Genomic DNA, 16,925 nt, shown 5'->3' with positions numbered 1-16,925 from the left:
GGATGCAGACCAGAGAAAGACTTTCGTCTTGTTTACATCAGGGTCCCCCATTTTCAATTCATCAGGACAGACATACATGACATACAGATAGACAGTACTGCTACATCTATGTACTGTACTGTACCCATTCTGCAATCTGTTAATAAAGTTTTCAATCAATCAAACACAACTACTGTACATAACGTTAAATAGACCGTGGACGACGTACCCCCCCCCCCCCCCCCCCCCGCACACAACCTACAGCATAACTTCCCACAGTAACGTTAACCAAATACTGTGGGCGACGCAGCCCCCCGCCCCCCTCCCACATACAACCTACAGCATAACTTTTATATCAGTATAATACAACTCTCAAAGCCAACGTAGAGTTTGTGCACTACTGTACATTTTAACTAGCACTTACCAGCCTCGGGACTCGGCAGTTCTGTTGTACAATGTGGTAGAAAAGATCGCTCCTGTGAAAAGCAAGCCCCGCCCCCAGCCTAGTGAATGAGAAAAGCCTGCCCCTAGTGGAGCAGGACAGTCCCTACACAGTACACTACACAAAATGATCACATCACTGTGATCCAATGTCCTGACCCTGACTCCTGCTACATCACTGTCCTGCTACAGTACATCACTGTGATCCAATGTCCTGACTCCTGCTACATCACTGTCCTGCTACAGTACATCACTGTGATCCACTGTCCTGCTACTGTTGCATCACTGTCCTGCACAGTATGATGAATTGAAAATGGGGGACCCTGATGTAAACAAGACAAACGTCTTTCTCTGGTCTGCATCCCCTTAACAATTGTATGTATTGAGCTGTTTTGATTGATTGATTGAAAACTTTATTAACAGATTGCAGAATGGGTACAATACAGTACAGCTCAATACACACAATTGTTAAGGGGATGCAGACCAGAGAAAGACTTTCGTCTTGTTTACATCAGGGTCCCCATACATGACATACAGATAGACAGTAGGCCTACTGCTACATCTATGTACTGTACTGTACCCATTCTGCAATCTGTTAATAAAGTTTTCAATCAATTCAATCAATCAAACATGTATATATTCCCTCCCCGCCGTATGTATATTTCTCTCCCACCCACCCACCCCCTCCTAATGTACAGTCCCCTCCCCATCATATGTATATACTCTGTCAGGATCTAGGGGTAACAGTACTGTATATTTGAATACCGGTTATGTCACAATTTACAAATGTATCAGTACTAAATACCTATATGTCCCTAATACCCTATGCCATAAATGTCATGTATGTTGTGTATGTCATAAATGTCTATATGAATTGAAAATGGGGGACCCTGATGGAAACAAGACAAACGTCTTTCTCAGGTCTGCATCCCCTTAACAATTGTATGTATTGAGCCGTACTGTATTGTACCCATTCTGCAATCTGTTAAATAAAGTTTTCATTCATTCATTCATTCACAACTCTCAAAGCCAACGTAGAGTAGAAAAGATCGCTCCTGTGAATTAGAAAAGCCAGCCCCGCCCCCAGCCTAGTGAATGAGAAAAGCCTGCCCCTAGTGGAGCAGGACAGTCCCTACACAGTACAGTACACAAAATGATCTAACTCCTACTGACATATTTCCTGATAGACTACCTCACTTTCTCAAAACCCTAAACACAGATCTCAAAACTCACACACAAAATTCTAAATCGTACACTTCTCTTGCAAAAGCACACTTTGCCCTCAAAACAGTGTTAACTCTTCACTAAATGGTATTTTCTTTTCAAATGACAAACATACATCATATGAGTAGACATTCTAAGCACTCTTGAACACTGGTGTGCAGACTATATGAATGTGTTTAGTAGAATTTTGCCTTTGCATGTTCAGTGTTACACTTTCACCTGTTAGTAGGGTCATCTGTGGCACTTCCGTGACCGTGGAGAGCGAAGGTCCGTTTCTCAATGGATTTGTCATCTAGGAGGGTTAATAAACAAATTTAGCCGGGGTGTATTTTTTAAAAAGCCGGGGGAAATTCGTGAGAGACCAAAATCCAAAATGGCTGCCGTGGAAATGAACTTTTTAATGGTTTGACCTATAATGATGCACAATACATGGTTTTAGAGCTTATTTTGATCAAGGAATACATATTTGGTGTTTATATAATGATTTGACCTATTGTTGACCTTCAAATGCAAGATGGCTGCCAATTTTGAGCTCCAAACTGGATTTTTTTCAAAATCGTCACAGAGCCTTCATATTAGCTCTAATGAAAGCTCTGCTCATGATGAGTTGAGTTATGGACAGAGGGGATAGGTGGCTATCTTCCACCATACTCCATCCATCTGCAAAAGTTGGAGACATGATGGCCCTGTTTGCTTCAGCAGGGTGGGTTATTGGCCCCAGATGCTGTTTCCACAAGGTTGTCTGACTGCTTTGTCTGACCTCTCACCCTAGACCTGTCCGGTTTGGTAAAACCTGCTAGGATTTTCCTCCTACTATAAGCTAAGCAGATGATATAATGTAACAACTTGTTGTTGATGGATGATGAGAACGGGAGACAGAATCACTATTCTTCATCAGAATCTGTTGATTCTCCACACTGACTCCATTCATCATCACTGCTACTCTCATCTGAGCAGTCATGAGATGTGAGCTGCTGGGGCAAGGGGGGAATGGTATGACGCACTGTCCGGCACTTCCCATTCACTAGTTCCCAGCCATGACCAATGGGGGAAGGATGTTCTTGAAGGTTGTAATGGAGCTGGCAATATGTAATGTAGTTTGTCCTTTCCACATGAAGATCCAAGGAGTCCTCATCAGGTGGGAGACGAATCATACACTTCTTCTTCAATTTGTGCCACTTGGAAGCTCTGGCCTGGCCACACGTAACATCTGCACTCAGCGTAAACAATTGAGAGGACAAATGCTTTCATATCTGCTCTCACTTCATCTTTCAACTCCAGACTATCACCCACTCGTCCCTGGAGCTCTCTTGCCTCAGGAACAACCATCACCTTCTCCAACACCTTTTTCTTTCCATGCCCATAGAAGCCTGAGGTGTGGTCACTGCCACGGAGAGGTATAATGATGTCTGCAACCTCTTCAGAGAGCATTGCACGTCAGTTGATACATGCATTCTTGCGCTTGATCAGCAGATCACCTCTGATTTGTTGCGAGACATAAGCTGCTTGGACAAACACGTCTGTGTCTCCGCAGTCTAGAACAACAGGTCCAGTGTAGTTGGTGGTCCTCACCTTTGCATAGGTGGAGAGCAGCATTGTATCTGCCTCTGGATGTTTGAAGACATACTCTCCATTAGCGATGCCAGTGCTGAGGTTGGTTGACACTTCTCCCTCACAGTATATGATATCACCCTGCACTTGACCAACTGTTTTCAGCTGGTCTTTCACAAGTTTTTGCAATCTGACCTTGTTTCCTGAGTTGACCATGAGTTTACTGAATTCAGCAGCACCTGGGAACCTGTCTTCGGGTTTCAGGAAAACATTTGGGACATGTGGATGTTTTGCTCATCATCATGTTCATCATCCTTGATGCTGAAGTGAAGGTCATACTTGTCGTTGATGAGAATGATGAGGTAAGCATTGGCATGGCGTGAGAAGATGATTGCGCAGATTTTATGCAGGTAGAACCATCCCGCTTCCTAGCCTCTCGGTCCTCAGGTGTGGGGGTGGCAAGCCGCCATATCAGACCCATGTCTACAAGGCTCACGTAGTTCTGCGGTTCCTCAGGAACTGGTTCTAGGGTGAAAAGCTCTAACAACTTGCTCTTCACAGTCTTGCGCATTGACCCATCCACATTGAAGAGTGAAAGGCACTCCTCTGTCACTCTTCTCTCAAGGGATGATTCAAGTTGTATCATACCAGATCCCTCTGCTAGGTCCACCAGGGCCGCTAGTCCTGATCTCTCCATATGGGCCACCTGCATATGAGCACCAGAAGGTGTGCAGCTCTTTTCACTTGCAAAATTCCATCTCTTATTCCTGTGGATGGTTGCAGTAAGAGGTTTGATCTTGGTGAACACCCGCTCTTGCAGAAAAGTCTCAACCTGAGCTTGGCCATCTGGAATTGCAGTCTTAAGGTCATGCAGTAACTCTGGTGAGGCGACGAGGCCAGACTGTAGTGACCTCAGTGTAGGTGAGGAGATGTCAAATGGATCAGCGTCAAAATCCCTCATGCATGCCTGCAGGTCCTGAACTGCTTGCTCATCCTTCTGCATCCTTGCTGGCTGGCATTCGACATGCTTCCTGTGACAACGCTGGCACTGGAGGCCCCGCTTCACACTTCACCATTGCAATGTTGTTTGCATTCCTTGTTGTTGAGAACAGTTGTTTCTCATTCTTTAAAAGCTGAGTCTATCCTTGCTTTAGCTTTGAGTTCAGATTCATAGTTGTTTCTATCCAAAGATTGAGGGGCTGGCAGGAGTAGGGTAGCCCTGTCATCGACTGGGTAAAGTGATCGTTGAAGAACTCCATTTGTTCATCTGACAGTGAAGAGAGCATTGCCCAGTAGTCTGGCAACTACCTCCCATAGTCATGGTTGTCGTATGCCATCAGTCCTGGCAGCATGTTGTAGGTTGACGATAGGTACTCAGAGCCATTTCTTGCATGACATGCATCAAGACATTGTACAAGTGGGTCAGACATCTCCAAGAACGAGACCCAAAAGTCCCCCATGTCTGTGCCAGGCTTCTCATAAACTCTGTTGATCAGCTCCTTCATGTCGCCATCATTCTCAAGATCACAGTAAGCTGTCTGTAGAGCCTCTTGAGTTTCAGTCAGTGCATTCCGCAGAATGTTGAGGTTCTCCTTGATGTCTTCCGATAGTTCTTTGTGCTCAAGAATCTTTGACAGTTGATTTGGGATAAGAACCTCTCTCAAGAGCAGGATGCACCGCACGCCCCATCTGTAGTGCTTTCCTCCTAGTGCTTGGTCTACCGACCCCTCCACTACTACCCCTGCTGTAACCAGAGTGTCTGCCATTCCAGAGCCCTTGAATCTCTTGTAGATGGCATAGATGTAGGACATCAGCTGGTGGAAAGCTCAGAGGATTGGGATGATGTCCTTGAACATTTCTGGATTCTCCGCCTTGAGCTGAGTGATCGTCTTGTAGGTGGGCAGGTCACCAACAAGAAAGGAGAATGGAATATTCTTCAGCCGCATGGCCTCCACATGTTTCACCATGGTGTCATTCACCACTGACTTGCTTGGAGGTTCATTGTATGTTGTGTGGTAGTAAGGCTTGCTCTTGTTGGGTGGTGGATGACAGCAGGACTGGGCACCACTGTATCCTGGAACACGCTGCTCTTCAGGTGGTGGTCTTGTACCATGATTGTCTACACGAGACAGTGCATGTATCACAGAGCGAGCACGCTGCGGAGCTGACCCATCCACTGGTGGATCTACCCTGGGACGAGCAGGTGGCTCACTCTTGCTACCAGGGGGGCATCTGTACTGGCAAACCTTTGTCAGTTCTGCACACTTCTGCTCCACATCCATCAGAGCCCAGTGGTCATAGAGGAGCAGTGTATCTGCATAGCTGATGCAGACACCACTCTTGTGCAGAGTGTCTACCAGATCTTTACTCTTTGTCATGCCATGGACATTTACGCCCCAGGTTGATAGCAGTGGTAGTGCGCTGTCCAGTGATGTGGTACATTCAGACCCAGAGTTTTTGTTAACACCAAAGTAAGATAAATAAATAAGTAGCGCACAAGGGTTAAATTCGGCTCAAGCAACTAACCTTGCTAGCTTTGCATACAGAATACTATTTTATGTTGGGCTATAGTGCAAAATAATTGTTGGTTCATTATGAAAATGTGATGGTATGAACTGGACACCATATTCTCAGTAGCCTACCCTATTTAATGGAAAACCGCAAATTAGTAACTGTTGTTTACACACAAACATTGACTTTATTGACCTCAGAGATTACTTCTGTGTACTTATACTGTATATTATTCAACTCATCATGAGCGAGCTTTCATTAGAGCCTAATATAAAGGCTCTGTGACGATTTTGAAAAGAAATCCATTTTGGAGCTCAAAATTGGCAGCCATCTTGCATTTGAAGGTCAACAATAGGTCAAATCATTATATAAACACCAAATATGTATTCCTTGATCAAAATGAGCTCTGAAACCATGTATTGTGCATCATTGTAGGTCAAACCATTAAAAAGTTCATTTCCACGGCAGCCATTTTGGATTTTGGTCTCTCACAAATTTCCCCCGCCTTTTTAAAAAATACACCCCGGCTAAATTTGTTTATTAACCCTCCTAGATGACAAATCCATTGAGAAACGGACCTTCGCTCTCCACGGTCACGGAAGTGCCACAGATGACCCTACTATGTTGAATGTAAAATATTACCATATAATGTTTTTTACGTATACTCAAATAGAAAATAGAAAACAACACATAATATTCTACAGATTTTTTTTTTTTCTTTTTTTAATCTTTTTCCCCCCTCCATTTTCCTCCGATTTTCTCCCATCCCAATGTTAGTCGTTATGCCAATTCCCAATCCCCTTCCTGGTCGCTGCGCACTTACCCCCCACAGTCGGTCTGGGAGAGTGGAGGCTATCGCGTGCTTCCTCCGACACACGCCCAGCCAATCGACCGCTTCTTTTCACCTGGCAGCGCGGATTCTCATTGAGAGGGCGTAGCGTGTGGAATGATCACACTATCCCACTCAAGTCCTATCCGCGCTTAGCAGGCGCCCCGACCGAACTGTAGGAGTCGCTGTTTACAACGACCCGGACCCACCCCGCCAGCTTCTCCCACCCTCTAATACTGCCAATTGTATTAGTGTGAACGGCCAGCCAAGCTGGTGACAACCCCGGAGCTGTGAGCTGGATTCGAACAGGCGAATCTAGCCGCTCCGGGGTTTGGTGACGAACGCAATCTCTGTTACGCCACCTGACCGCCTATTCTACAGTATTTGTACCCAAAGTGCAGTCTACTGTAAATCACGGCAAACAGGATGACAGCAACAGCCTTTGGAGTTTAGAAATGTGATTGGCAGTGTGTTCTGTGTGGACACCAAGAGAGGGAATCCAGGAGGAGTGTGCAAGATATAGAGAATTGTGTGTAGTGTTGTGGAAAATGTGTGGTTTGGAATGGGAATCTGAGCCTAAAGCAGAAAATGTGTTTGGAGTTGAGCAGAATTGGTTTAGCAGTTGGCACATGAGTTTCAGGTTGTGCACGTTGTGTCTGATGTTCCAAATAATGTGTTTAAACTAGGGCTGTCAGTTTATCACGTTAATTAGATTAATTAATTACACAGCAAATTATCGCGTTATGAAAATTAACTCAAAATATATTAAAAAAATATTTTATATCATCTTTTTTATTTATTTATTTATTTGTTTTAAATCTCATTCATTCCATAAGAACGTAGAATAAACATATACAAACTTTTTTTTAAATGGTCCATTTGCATGTTCTTGTTATCTGATTCTAGGGACATCTATGGATCTCAGGGAATGTATTCCCAGTGTCAGAAATACTGTGTCTGTTACTAGGCTTGAGTAAATTGTAATGAACCAAATGAGAATATCAATAAGAATTATTTTTATTTTTTATAAAAAAAAATTGACTGTGAATAACACCATGCTAAAATTGACCAGACCTGAAAAATCTAAGCAAATGAATAAAGGGAAGATGATTAAACAGAAGGTTTTGTAGATACAGTACTGAATTCTGCCATCCGGACACATGCAATTTGAAATATGATTATAGAATATAAAATATCAGGTCTAAAATGGTTATGCGATTAAAATGCGATTAATTAGATTCATGAATTACAAATCCTGTAATTAATTAGATACATTTTTTGTATCGCCTGACAGCACTAGTTTAAACAATTGTGAAAAACTGTAATACATACATTATATTTAGTATGTAGAGTGTTTCTGGACAGTATATTTAGTATGTAGAGCGGTTCTGGACAGTATATTCAGTATGTAGAGCGGTTGTGGACAGTATATTATTTAGTATGTTGAGCGGTCCTCTACAGTATATTCAGTATGTAGAGCGGTCCTCTACAGTATATTCAGTATGTAGAGCGGTCCTCTACAGTATATTCAGTATGTAGAGCGGTCCTCTACAGTATATTCAGTATGTAGAGCGGTCCTCTACAGTATATTCAGTATGTAGAGTGGTTCTGGACAGTATATTCAGTATGTAGAGCGGTCCTCTACAGTATATTCAGTATGTAGAGTGGTTCTGGACAGTATATTCAGTATGTAGAGCGGTCCTGGACAGTATATTCAGTATGTAGAGTGGTTCTGGACAGTATATTCAGTATGTAGACCGGTCCTCTACAGTATATTCAGTATGTAGAGTGGTTCTGGACAGTATATTCAGTATGTAGACCGGTCCTCTACAGTATATTCAGTATGTAGAGTGGTTCTGGACAGTATATTCAGTATGTAGAGCGGTCCTGGACAGTATATTCAGTATGTAGAGCGGTCCTGGACAGTATATTCAGTATGTAGAGCGGTCCTCTACAGTATATTCAGTATGTAGAGCGGTCCTCTACAGTATATTCAGTATGTAGACCGGTCCTCTACAGTATATTCAGTATGTAGAGTGGTTCTGGACAGTATATTCAGTATGTAGAGCGGTCCTGGACAGTATATTCAGTATGTAGAGTGGTTCTGGACAGTATATTCAGTATGTAGACCGGTCCTCTACAGTATATTCAGTATGTAGAGCGGTCCTCTACAGTATATTCAGTATGTAGACCGGTCCTCTACAGTATATTCAGTATGTAGAGTGGTTCTGGACAGTATATTCAGTATGTAGAGCGGTCCTGGACAGTATATTCAGTATGTAGAGTGGTTCTGGACAGTATATTCAGTATGTAGAGTGGTTCTGGACAGTATATTCAGTATGTAGAGCGGTTCTGGACGGTGACGAGGTGTCTCTCTCCACAGGAGCTGCAGCGGTGCGTCTCCAGACTGAGGGAGCAGGAGGTGGGGGCCCAGCGCTCGGAGGTCAGGCTGCCCGTGGTGCTGCGCTACCCCCTGCCCTACCCCCAGGACCCCTCCCCCCCACCCCTGGTGCCTCACCGGCCGGCCGAGCTGCAGTACGGCAACCCCTACTCCACCGACGGCCCCCGAGGTCTCTCTCTCTCTCTCTCTAGAGCGTCGTTTCCTCCACCTTTTAATGATGTAAAACCTCTACGGACTTAAAGGAACACGGCAACATTATGGGAAATTAGCATACCGTCTTCTCCAGAGAGAGACAAGAAGATAAGATACCAGTTTCCTCTCTGTGCGTTCAGTAGAAAGCTATCTGGCTGCACGTTAGCCTAGCTTAGCACAATGAATGGAAGCGGACATGGCCGGTTAGCCTTCGGGAGAGGTGTTAGTTGGACAATGCCTAGGCTAACCGGCCATGTCCGCTTCCATTCATTGTGCTAAGCTAGGATAACGTGCAGCCAGATGGCTTTCTACTGAACGCACAGAGAGGAAACTGGTATCTTATCTTCTTGTCTCTCTCTGGAGAAGACGGTAAGCTAATTTCCCAAAATGTTGGTGAGTTATTTTAAATGAACACGTCAGCATTGTGGGAAATGTACCAATTTCCTCTCTGTGCATTCAGTAGAAAGCTAGCCTAGCTGTTGGGCAAAAACACCTCTCAGAGTTTTAAGCTAGGCTAGTGGTCTGTATCTGCTTCCATTCATTTGTGCTAAGCTAGGCTAGCTTGCAACTGAATAGCTTTCTACTGAATGCACAGAGAGGAAATTGGTATCTATCTTTTCCAATAATGATGGCATGTTCCTTTAACACTTTCGTTGCCACTTGTTAACATGGTTGAATGCCACCACCCACTTCAATGATAGCGTTGTGAACGCATAATCTCTGTCTTAAATTATGCCTATGTGTCTAATCTGCCCATCGCTTAGCAATGACTTGTTTGCAGTCAACATTGTCGAAACGGATTGTTTTTTAATCGGTTAATTTCCGTTTTATAGCATTTTGAAAAGCCCTCGTTTTCTTGCAAGTTTCAGGAAAATATATAGATTCTGTGATAAACGGCATTTACTGGAATATTCTGGAATACACAAAAAACGTTGTAATTGTTTTGCCTATTTATGAATCGTTTTCAAATAAACGCTAGATTATCGATAGTATATGTGTCCACGTTGTTTTGCGGCTCGGCGATCACTTCGGTCTCTTTAGATGGCTTGACGGAAAAGTAAAATGAGGAGGCTGGACCCCCCCCCCCCATCAGTCTAATCCAATGGGGTGCAGTTACACAAGGAGAGACGATAGGGGGCGGTATTTTCCCAATGGAGCTCAGAGAGAGTCTGCAGCACTAGCGTGAGGCTCGATTGATGAAATATGAATTAAAATCGCTAATAAAAATAAATACGACAAACAAACGCTATATAGCGTTGGTGGCATTCAACAGTCGGCATGAACTAACGACAAAACGCGTCCATGGCACTCAAAGTGTTAAGGACTTAACCTCTTCAGCCCGATCGGCCCGGCGAGATGTATTTCATGTCATAAATAGATCAATACAGTCCGTATTAAGTAATGTTGCGTTTCTTTTTTAAATGTAGCCAAGAGTAAAGACCCTAACCCTATCAAAACAGCAGTCAAAGTGTATATTTTTAGCACTATGTTTGTTTACCAATGATAAAAATATCTGCGCATTGCACCAGAAAACGGACGATTTAGACGCGAGAAGAAGCAGCACTCGATGAAACAACGATGAAATGGTTGTAGTCCTAAGAAAGAGGAGACCCAGGGCTTTCGATGGACGTTGAAATTTAAAAAAAAACTACACTACCCAGCTCACACCAGCCGCCAACAACGGAAATCCAACCATTTTTCACGTAATTTTTCTGACGTGATATTCGTGTTTATATCTCACGACTCGAACAAACCTCAACGTTATTGCCATGAAATACAATGCAAATTTGTAGCAATCCGGTAAAAATGGTGGAGCTATGGACATTATACAAAAGTAACTCTGCTTACAGTAGATTTCATTCACAGTCTTTGCTGCCCTGTAACGGGCGCCTGGTGGTACTAAATCCAGATTCAACTCTGCCAGTGGAAAGAGGATATTTGGCCTGATCCATAGATGTATGACTTGGCCATAAGCTCATATATAGGCCTGATATTCTATATTTATATTTCAAATTGCATGTGTCCGGACGGCAAAATGCTGTACTGTATCAACTAATGTTGTTAATTTTCTTAGATTCTTAGAGTACACTTGATCTCAAGAAGATGATGAATGAATTTCTCACTTTTGGTCAATGTTAGCATGGTGTTATTCACCGTCAAAGATGGGAAAAAAACGTTCAAAACAGTTCAGCTTGTGTCAGAACAGTTCAGCTTGTGTCAGAACAGTTCAGCTTGTGTCAGAACAGTTCAGCTGGTTTCAAAACAGTTCAGCTTGTGTCAGAACAGTTCAGCTCATACCAGAACAGTTCAGCTGGTGTCAGAACAGTTCAGTTGTTGTCAGAACAGTTCAGCTGGTTTAAAACAGTTCAGCTCATACCAGAACAGTTCAGCTGGTGTCAGAACAGTTCAGTTGTTGTCAGAACAGTTCAGCTGGTTTAAAACAGTTCAGCTCATACCAGAACAGTTCAGCTCATACCAGAACAGTTCAGCTCATACCAGAACAGTTCAGCTGGTTTCAATACGGGTCAGCTGGTTTCAAAACAGTTCAGCTGGTGTCAGAACAGTTCAGCTGGTGTCAGAACAGTTCAGCTCATACCAGAACAGTTCAGCTGGTTTCAATACGGGTCAGCTGGTTTCAAAACAGTTCAGCTGGTGTCAGAACAGTTCAGCTGGTGTCAGAACAGTTCAGCTCATACCAGAACAGTTCAGCTGGTTTCAATACGGGTCAGCTGGTTTCAAAACAGCGTTCTGCTGTGTCTTCCAGACGGGGCGGACGGCGCCTTGTCCCCGGAGCAGACACCCCGGCCGCCACCCGAGGCCCCGACGTGTACCCCGCCCTGCACCCCTCCCTGCGCCCCGCCCTGCGCCCCTCCCATCACCCCCCCCGGGGCCGGGGCGGCCTGGGACAGGGAGGTGGTCTGCATCCAGCCGTGCCGCAGTATGAGTCCTCCTGACGGCCTGGAACACCCCCCAGAGGAGCCGCGCAACGTGAGAGCACAGTCACACACACACACACACACACACACACACACACACACGCACACACACACACGCACACACACACACACACACACACGCACACACGCACACACACACACCAGGGTTGGGGTCTGTTTACTTTTGATTCAGGAAATGTATTCTGTTCCAAATGACAACAGTGGCATTCATATTATAAACTATTAATAAATCATGAAGAATGAATGCTCTGTGATTCTAAACTATGAATAAATCTTTAACCCTCTTTAATAACAACATGGTTGACCAAAGTGCTTCACAGTATAAAAACTATAATATAGTAAAAAACACATAAACACAATACAGAGTACACGGAACTACTACAAACAAAATTACAGCAGCAGAAAGAACAAAAAGCTAGGAAGAACAAATGTGTTTTAAGATGGGACTTAAACACTGGGAGCGTTGGGGGCAGCCTAATGTGTGATTATAAACTATGAATAAATCATTAAGAACAAACACTCTTGATTATCAGGTCAAATGTAATTTCTGTTTACATTTTGATTTGATTGAATTGAGAGTGAATTGACCCACGACACATACACACACATATACGAAGCGCACACTCTGCTGATGCAAAGCACAGTAAACGCTCTTTTGTCTTTTAGCCTTGGGTCAATATTGAGATCAATACTCATTGACTTTGGAAACATCATCAAATAATGAACCAGTTTAAAAGGACATGATCTTCACAAGGTACATGGATGAAGAAATGCTTTGACAATCACCAGGTTTACATAGATTATTATTTGTTATATGTATGTATATATATGTATTTAGACTTAGACTCGTAATTAATCAATTAATTACCCAGTCCTATTTTAGCCTTCTTCTTTTTTCTTTAAAATCCCCCTCGTCTGTCCACTCCTTCTTTCTCTCTCTTCTTTCTCACTCTCTTCTTTCTTCTCAGTTGAACAATGTGAACCGAAGCCTCTCCCCTCGCGCAGACAGTGTGGAGCTCATTTACATAAAGTTCTAATTAGTGTCACTCTCTCTGAGCTCGTTAGGCGCGGAGACGGCGGTAACCAGGGCCGGGGAGAGAGGCTAATTGGAAAGAATTAGGCCTATAGGTGCAGATCTGAGATCAGCTTTGTCTCTCTCACGTCCCGACCTTGATTATGATGGAAGGTTTAAAGATTTGAACTGAGGCCAGTGAGGAAGTTATTACGTGTATGTTAATTTATCTTAACGTGTGCGTGTGTGTGTGCGCGCATGTGTGTGTCTCTGTGTGTGTGTGTGTCTCTCTGTGTGTGTGTGTGTCTCTCTGTGTGTGTGTGTCTCTGTCTGTGTGTGTGTCTCTCTGTCTGTGTGTGTGTCTCTCCGTGTGCGTGTGTGTCTCTCTGTGTGCGTGTGTGCGCGCGTGCGTGTGTGTGTGTGCGTGTGTGTCTGTGTATGTGTGTGTCTCTGTGTGCGTGTGCGCATGTGTGTGTGTCTCTCTGTGTCTCTCTGTGTGCGTGTGTGTGTGTGTGTGCGCGCGCGCGCGCGCGTGTGTGTGTGTGCATGTGTGTGTGTGTAGGTGGGTGATGGCGCTCAGCCGAGCTGTGATCACGGTCATCAGACCAGCAGACGCAACGACGCCAGAAGTAGCTTCTGTTTCGACGCCAGGTGAGACACACACACACACACACACACACACACACACACACACACACACTGTATATATACACACAGTATATATACACAGACACATACTGTATATACACACACCCACACTATATATATACACACACACACACATACTGTATATACACACACATACTGTATATATACACACACACACACACACACACATTGTGTATACTGTATATATACACACACACATAACTGTATATACATACACACTTGCATGCACACACACATACTGTATATACATACCCACTTGCACGCACACACACACACACATACAAACATACAATATTGTATACAGTATACACACACACGCGCGTGTCCCACCTCAAACAGACGTAATCCTCCTCCTCCTGCCCCCCTCTCCCCCAGCAGGGAGGTCCACAAGCGCTGCCCCCTGTGCGAGGTGGTGTTCCCTAACCCTCCTCCCGCCCCCCTCCCCCCTCTCCCCCAGCAGGGAGGTCCACAAGCGCTGCCCCCTGTGCGAGGTGGTGTTCCCTAACCCTCCTCCCTCTTCCCGCCCCCCTCCCCCCTCTCCCCCAGCAGGGAGGTCCACAAGCGCTGCCCCCTGTGCGAGGTGGTGTTCCCGCCGCACTTCGAGCAGCGCAGCTTCGAGCAGCACGTGGAGAGCCACTGGAAGGTGTGTCCCGTCTGCTCCGAGCAGTTCCCCCTCAACTGCCAGCAGCAGCTGTTCGAGAGGCACGTCCTCACGCACTTCGACGGCCACGTGCTCAACTTCCACCAGATCGAGTAGGGGGGGGGGGGGGGGCCGATATCAGTCCGATACCGGGCTGGAATATAGGGAATCAAGAGAATTTTATCTGAATGTTTCTTTCATTTCATTGGTTGTTTTATTCATTTTATTATTTTATTATCTTTATTTCTACTTTCATGTAAGCACTTTGAGATTTGTTACAAATATAAAGTGTGTTACAAATAAAATGTATTATTATTATTATTAATTTATAAATGTCTCCCGGTATTGAAAATCAGATACCAAGATTTTTTTGTGAAATGCTAGGAATCGAAGCAAAATAACTTTTGTTTCTAACACGTACTGTAGACGTGTATTAGATCTCTTCTCTAATGGAGAAGGATGTATTACATCTCAATAGTTCCTGTCCAGTGACCCCAAGCTGATGGTCTAAGTCCATGCTGTTCAGTAAAAGCGACGGGTCGGATCTGTGTTTGGTATCGGGCCGATACTGAGAGCTTAGCGCTCGGAGTCGGTACCGGTGGTGAAACGTAGATTTTTTTTTAGGTCCGATTTTGATTCAAAACGTTGCAGTTTATAAAACAATCAGTGCTTTTAATGCTGAAAAGGATGAGGAAGGATCTAGGTCCACTTCTCAAAGGGAGCCAGGTGGCGTGTTATTGGTCCATAGACGGGACAGTCCCGGAGCAGGTGCCGTGTTATTGGTCCATAGACGGGACAGTCCCGGAGCAGGTGCCGTGTTATTGGTCCATAGACGGGACAGTCCCGGAGCAGGTGCCGTGTTATTGGTCCATAGACGGGACAGTCCCGGAGCAGGTGCCGTGTTATTGGTCCATAGACGGGACAGTCCCGGAGCAGGTGCCGTGTTATTGGTCCATTGACGGGACAGTCCCGGAGCAGGTGCCGTGTTATTGGTCCATTGACGGGACAGTCCCGGAGCAGGTGCCGTGTTATTGGTCCATAGACGGGACAGTCCCGGAGCAGGTGCCGTGTTATTGGTCCATAGACGGGACAGTCCCGGAGCAGGTGCCGTGTTATTGGTCCATAGACGGGACAGTCCCGGAGCAGGTGCCGTGTTATTGGTCCATAGACGGGACAGTCCCGGAGCAGGTGCCGTGTTATTGGTCCATTGACGGGACAGTCCCGGAGCAGGTGCCGTGTTATTGGTCCATAGACGGGACAGTCCCGGAGCAGGTGCCGTGTTATTGGTCCATAGACTGATCACTCGAGACGTCCGAGAGCTCCGATTTCTCCCTCTTGACATTCGGTGGTGTTGAGTGTTATTAATTTGCGTTATTGTAGTTGGGTTATAGCACAGAGCCACAAACAGGCCCGGTAACAGCAGTTGGACGTCATCCGCTACGTTTGCGATGCTAGCGCCAGCCTCTGCCCTGCCAGCTGCTCGGAGGTTGGTATTTATTGTGCAGCAGGAACCTTCAGCGGCTCTGGCTGGCCTCTGTAGTATCTAGTAGCTACTGGGACTCATGTATAAACCCATCCCTACCTTGACCCTAACCTTTAACCTCATTGGACGTCACGCGCCACCCTAACCCGCCTACTGGACACGGTGCAACGACGCGGTACACGACACACCAAGTTTATAGTGAATCCCAGTTGCTACTACTAGTCATAACTTACACGTCGTGTTTTTTTTTTTTTTATCTAAACGCTTGAACACAAATGCACTCCGGGTCCGTTCCAAAGGTTTATAGACGTGTGTTTCGCAATCTGGTCCACTTGACTCCTCAGTGACGCGTCACTGTGTCCGGGTCACGAAGGGATGGAGGACGGGAGGGAGCATCTTTGGAACGCACCCTTGGGAGTACTGTTGGAAATGATTTGGAACATTTCAGAGTTCAGTGTTAGCGAGGGTGTGGGGTTAGAAGTAGCTTGAGGGATGGGTGGATGGAGGGGTGGGTGGGTGGCTGGATGGAAGGGTGGAGGGGTGGGTGGGAAGGGACAGGGAGTTCTGTTGGCTAAATGGAAAGTGATCTGAAAAGGGATATTTTGAGATTTTGAATAGCAGTTGGTTACTTTTGCCAGACCTGGAGTGAACTGACCAATAGTGGCTGGAGGACCAATAGTGAATGTCCCTAACTGGGACAAACTAGGCTTGCCTCTGCTTTTTCTTCATCAAATATCATTGTCACAGTGGAAAAGATTGATCTCATTGAAAACCAATGGGACACAGCTAGCTTGAAGCTGACCGCTAGCTTTCCACGTTTTATTTGGTGACAGAATAAAAAGAACCCGACTGAAATTCCAAATGTTCCAGGTATCCCTTGAAATCCTCCCCAAGCCTCTGTACTACTGTATGTATGATAACAATGATATTCTGTTGCAAGCAAAGACGTCCAACGTTTTAAAAAGAGAATTATGTTTTAATTTATCTGCACTAAAAAAAAATGCTTTATTCTGAATGTATTGTAAATATGAGAGAA

At 44.9% G+C, this 16,925-nt stretch overlaps 1 protein-coding gene across 1 annotated transcript in view; it reads left to right on the top strand.

Annotated features, from left to right (window-relative positions):
- tax1bp1a (Tax1 (human T-cell leukemia virus type I) binding protein 1a) overlaps positions 1-14,523 on the top strand; it is a gene marked incomplete at both ends in the record, with an annotated part of 133,568 nt that extends 119,045 nt beyond the window's left edge. Inside the window, 4 exons of the mRNA XM_084312023.1 lie at positions 8,919-9,105; positions 11,893-12,116; positions 13,660-13,748; positions 14,313-14,523. Coding sequence (XP_084168149.1) covers positions 8,919-9,105; positions 11,893-12,116; positions 13,660-13,748; positions 14,313-14,523 — 711 coding nt within the window. The remainder of the gene's footprint in view (positions 1-8,918; positions 9,106-11,892; positions 12,117-13,659; positions 13,749-14,312) is intronic.
- Between the last annotated feature and the right edge of the window lie 2,402 nt (positions 14,524-16,925).

Source organism: Notolepis coatsorum (assembly GCF_963971535.1).
Source record: "Notolepis coatsorum genome assembly, chromosome: 4".
Classification (NCBI taxonomy): domain Eukaryota; kingdom Metazoa; phylum Chordata; class Actinopteri; order Aulopiformes; family Paralepididae; genus Notolepis; species Notolepis coatsorum.
The sequence above is the reverse complement of the archived record's forward strand: the minus strand, read 5'-3'. Positions and strand labels throughout refer to the sequence as shown.